General features: G+C 37.0%; 2 protein-coding genes across 2 annotated transcripts; both read left to right on the top strand.

Annotated features, from left to right (window-relative positions):
* Positions 1 to 1,301: 1,301 nt before the first annotated feature.
* Positions 1,302 to 1,793, top strand: LOC106338809 (heat shock factor protein HSF8-like). Its single transcript, XM_013777702.1, has one exon. The coding sequence runs from the start codon at positions 1,302 to 1,304 to the stop codon at positions 1,689 to 1,691; it is 390 nt and encodes a 129-aa protein (XP_013633156.1). The 3' UTR covers positions 1,692 to 1,793.
* Positions 1,794 to 3,386: 1,593 nt separating this feature from the next.
* Positions 3,387 to 4,421, top strand: LOC106338808 (agamous-like MADS-box protein AGL93). Its single transcript, XM_013777701.1, has one exon. It carries the CDS (start codon positions 3,387 to 3,389, stop codon positions 4,419 to 4,421), a length of 1,035 nt encoding a protein of 344 aa, XP_013633155.1.
* The last annotated feature ends 955 nt before the right edge of the window (positions 4,422 to 5,376 follow it).

Here is a 5,376-nt window from a genome sequence, read left to right as displayed (position 1 = left end):
TTCTTCTTCTTCTTCTTCTTCTTCTTCTTCTTCTTCTTCTTCTTCTTCTTCTTCTTCTTCTTCTTCTTCTTCTTCTTCTTCTTCTTCTTCTTCTTCTTCTTCTTCTTCTTCTTCTTCTTCTTCTTCTTCTTCTTCTTCTTCTTCTTCTTCTTCTTCTTCTTCTTCTTCTTCTTCTTCTTCTTCTTCTTCTTCTTCTTCTTCTTCTTCTTCTTCTTCTTCTTCTTCTTCTTCTTCTTCTTCTTCTTCTTCTTCTTCTTCTTCTTCTTCTTCTTCTTCTTCTTCTTCTTCTTCTTCTTCTTCTTCTTCTTCTTCTTCTTCTTCTTCTTCTTCTTCTTCTTCTTCTTCTTCTTCTTCTTCTTCTTCTTCTTCTTCTTCTTCTTCTTCTTCTTCTTCTTCTTCTTCTTCTTCTTCTTCTTCTTCTTCTTCTTCTTCTTCTTCTTCTTCTTCTTCTTCTTCTTCTTCTTCTTCTTCTTCTTCTTCTTCTTCTTCTTCTTCTTCTTCTTCTTCTTCTTCTTCTTCTTCTTCTTCTTCTTCTTCTTACGTACGTTAGTAAATGAAAGAAAAGACGACTCGGAGTTGTCGCATCTTATCACCACAGTCGCCGTTCTTCACTATCGGAGAGCCAGACCATCAAACCGGACTGGAGTCGTCATACATTACCGTAGGAGGAGTCGTGCCATCGGAAGCCATCATCGATGCTCTAGCTGGTGATATACAATAATGAAGAGAAGTTTTAACAGTGACCGTTTGAGGGAGGAGCCGTGCCATCTGAAGCCATCATTGATACTCTTGTTGGGGATATGATATACAATGAAGCCGAGCAGTTTTAACGTGGAGAGAAGAAGTACACGAACCGGAGCTGTCCACCAACATGTACCACCGAACAACAATCTCATGCTACCAGAGAAGTAGCTACATCACCGGAGCCAATCGAAGGAAGAAACTGAGCACATCAATGGAGAGGGTCAAAGAGAATGATTAGAAGGTAGGAAGAAGAAACCATGGTTGATAATTTATAAAAAAGAAAAAGAAACTATTATTGATGAGGAAGAAGATGAACGAATGGACCCAAATGTTTGTTGATTGGTTGGTTGGGAAAATAAAAGACAAAAATTCATCAAGGACATAAATATAAATTCAGTTGAATTGGTACATATAGATTAAAATAGGTGGTAAGAGATTATTTTTTAGTCTTTTGGTCCATATCAGATTTTGGTCCCTCAGAGGTTTAGGGTGTCTCCTTCTTCTTTTGTCTTCTTCCCTTTTCTCACGATTCAAAACTAGGGTTTCGATTATGGAAGATGGTTCGCAAACTCTCAACGTCTTCGTTCTACATCCAGTTAAATCAGATTGTGGACGATCGTTCGTCGGATCAGATCATCGTTTGGGACTTGAAAAAGCTTCGCAGCGACATTCTTTCCAAATACTCCTCCGTACTGGGCAGAAACTTGACAGAGTTTATCGCAAAGCTTCGCTCTCATGGCTTTCCAAGTGTCGCCAAGGGTCCTGGGGAGTTGGAGTTCTCACATGATGATTTCGCGAGAAGCCCTCTGATGAAGAAGATGATGGTCAAAGCCTTGTCGGAGAGGATTGAAAAGTTTGATGCTCAGATCAAAGCCATGAAGTGTAGGCTCAAAGCCAAGAAAGCTACCCTCAAAGTTGAGAATCTCTTTCAAAACCTGCGAATCTGATCAACCAAGAAAATTCAAGAAAAGGGCTAGACTTCGTCTCAAAAGTAGAGAGAATCTCTTGCATAGTTTAAGGATCTGATCAAAGTTTCACATCTCTTCTTGTAATGAAATTTATGTTTTTTTTTAGAAACTCGCGGTATATGTGATCAATCAAGAAAATTCAAGAAAAGGCTACACTTTGTCAAAAGTAGAGAATCTCTTGCAAAGTTTAAGGATCTGATTGAAGATTCATCTCTTCTTGTAATGAAATTTACGCGGTATATGTTTTGTAATATCTTGTTCTATGTAATAAGAATAGTATCTCCTCTTTACGTTTACTAGTCTCTTGTGTCTATGTTCTATATACTGTTACTAATCCAAGAAAAAGGTAGAGTTCATCAAAAATAGAGAATCTCTTGCAACGTGTACGGTCTGGTCTGATCAAAGATTTCATCTTTTCTTGAAACTAAATTTCTTAACCTTTTTAGAAACAGTACATGTTTTTGTAACTTCTTGTTCTATGTAATAAGAATAGTAACTCCTCTTTACTTGTAAGGTTTAGTAGTCTCTTGTGTCTATATTTTCATCAATTTGCAAATTCCGTATGTATATACTAATCAAATCAACATGTGGTTTTGTTTTGAAAGAGAGATGTTTCTTTACTTATGCTGTAGATTGTCAATCTTATTTATGGTAACATATTTGAGCAACACTCACAAGCTTCTCTAATTGCTCTTTAATTATAGCATGTCTTGATTAAAAGCAACTTTTCGCTAAGTGTGGTTCGATTTATATCAACTGTGATTAGGCTAAAGTGATCCCTTTTTTTGTCAAGAAAAAAGTGATCCTTGTTTGTTTGTAATGACACAAGTAACCAGCCTTAATAGTGATCCTTGTTGGCATTTTCATAACTCTAGACTTGCACATTACAATTAATAGCTGCACACTACCATCCAAGAAAAGGCTGTAAAGTTTTTAGGGTTAGTCTTCCTTCGGTTAACATTCTTGGGTTTTTAAAATTATCATGTTTATCTAATCCAAACCGGCGTACCCAATTTAGTATGAGAGTGAAAAACACACAATTATGTCGGATAAATTGGGTTAAACCAGAAATCAAATATTTAGTTCTAAACTGAAAATCGGTTTTATAAAAATCAATCGTTTTTGCATTCTCAATCGATATCATAGGAAAATCTAAAACAAATAAAATAAAATCTAAAGCACATGACATTTACCCTTTATTAACGAGGAGAGAGATATAGGTGTAAAAAATCTGAAGTAAGTCTTTCCTTTCTCACAATCCTCAGCGGCTCAATATAGATTATGGAATCATGTTTTTTTAATTGCAGTATGTGAATGCCAAGCGAACTCTTAAAGTTTTGAATAATACAATTAACTATTAAATCTGTAAGGTTGCATTATCCAAAACATCAGAAAATTGGTTTACCCTTTATTAACGAGTAGAGAGATAGAGGTGTAAAAAATCTGAAGTAAATCTTTCCTTTTCTCACAAACCTCAACGGCTAAATAATTTTCTGAAGTAAATCTTTCCTTTTTCGCACCGCACATAAAAGAAAAATCTATAAATATATCATTCACACTCCAACCAATTCACACAGTTTCTCACGCAATTTCATTTGTTTTCTTCTTTCTTCTTCCTGTGCGATAGAAAAGAAAACAACAACTTTTTTCGAGAAATCAACAAGAAAAGCCACCATGCGACCACCTCGTTCTTCCTCTTGTTCCAAGTGCTCTTCTGCTTCTTCTTCAAGTTATTCACTCGCTGCAACGAGTTTGAAAAGCAGACTCTTGACGATATTCAAGAAAGCTCAGGAGCTTACTACTCTCTGTGATATCGAAGCCTGCGTCATTCATTATGGACCTGACGGAGAAATGAGGACATGGCCTGAGAACAGAGACATAGTGAGATCCCTCGCTCTCCGCTACATCCAGTTAGACCAAGCCAAGAGACGCAAGAAAAGCGTCAATCTTTACGAGTTCCTCAACAAGAATAAGGATAAGAAGACGATGCTTAATAAGTTCAAGAAGAGGAATGTTGAAGAACTAAAGTATCCAATCTCTGATCACTACTCTCCCGACCAAATCAACCAACTGATTCACTCCTTGGAACTAAGTTACTCTACTTTGCAAGAACGGCGTCGTTTCCTTGCGGCAAAAGCAAACTTGGAGGATCGTCAACATTCTATGAACCCTAGCCAGTTCACACCGTTACCACAGGAGCTTTATGTTAATGATAAGAACAACACCTTTCAACATCTTTGCGTTTCAGATTACTCGGAGGTACAAGAATCTGCGTTACGTTATCAGTTGATGCCTTATGGTGGTTATGATCAGAACATGTGTATGGGTAACATCAACAACGTTCAACATCCTTGGGTCTCAAACGCACAACCACCAGAGCTACAAGAACCTAATCAACTGATGCAGCATGAGCCATATGGCTTTGATCAGAACATGTGTATGGGTGATACTACCAACAGCTGCAACGTTGTAGATCCTTGTCTCCCAAACATGCTTCCAGATGATTTCTGCTTTGATTTTCAGGACCCTTATGGTGGTAATATGGTCGGTAACCCTAGTTTCTCTCAAGATTTTTTTCCAGACATGACTTCAAGCTATGTTTATGAAGCAGACTACTTCAGGAATCTACTCTACCATCTCTCTAGCTCTAACATTCCTAACGACAACTCTGAGATTTCAAGCAATTTACCTGATGATCACAGAGAGTGAAGCTGTTCATGCATCTGCATGTTTTTATTTTGAAAACGCATATATATAAATGTAACTGCAAAAAAAACAGAAGTTTTGTTCGGTTTAGTACACTATTCATATATGTATGCATGTTCATATCTTTAATGAAAACTCGTAGAAATCAGTGAAACCATTTATTTAGATACATTGTGTCATTGTGATATGTACTTTTCTCGTTGATTGTCACAGCGGACCTTCTTTTTTTCCGAACAGAATTAAATTCCAGAACATTTGCTTCGGATTTATGTTACTTCTTTCCCACTGCTCTATACAACAACCACAACAAAACACCAAGCACAAAACACCAAACAAAGACTACTCATGCTATGTGCCTATTGTTAGAATGGGAGAATTATTGAGAGTTTATTTATGGAGAATGAAGAACATAGAGAGAGAAATCCTCTCAACCATGATCCAGTGGTGTACCTTGGGAGCTTGCATGTGTTGGCTTACTTGGTTTACTGCAAAGCATACTATTTAAAAACAAGTGACCTCAGTACACAATATAATAAAATATTTTTTTTCTCTTCTTCTTCTCTTCAATAAACTCGAGCTTATAAAACCCTTATAAAGCCTTATAAAACCTTATAAAGCCTTATAAAAGCTTTATAAAACCTTATAAGTCTGGCAGCTTAATTCTCAAGTCTGGCAGCTTAATTCTCAAGTCTAGCTGCTTAATTCTGCTTCATGTCAACACTCCCCCTCAAGCTTGACCATGTGGAACAAGTCAAGCTTGGAACCTGTGATGATAATGTCATCAACATAGATGAAAATGACAATGATTCCTTGCTGGCTAGTGAAGGTGAATAGGGTATGATCAGCTTCAGACTTAACAAAGCCTCTTCCATTGAGGGTGGTGCTCAACTTATGGTACCAAGCCATTGGAGATTGCTTCAAGCCATAAATTGCCTTCTTTAATCTGAGAACATTTCCT

The sequence above is a fragment of the Brassica oleracea genome, chromosome C4 (assembly GCF_000695525.1).
Source record: "Brassica oleracea var. oleracea cultivar TO1000 chromosome C4, BOL, whole genome shotgun sequence".
NCBI classification, from domain to species: domain Eukaryota; kingdom Viridiplantae; phylum Streptophyta; class Magnoliopsida; order Brassicales; family Brassicaceae; genus Brassica; species Brassica oleracea.
The sequence above is the reverse complement of the archived record's forward strand: the minus strand, read 5'-3'. Positions and strand labels throughout refer to the sequence as shown.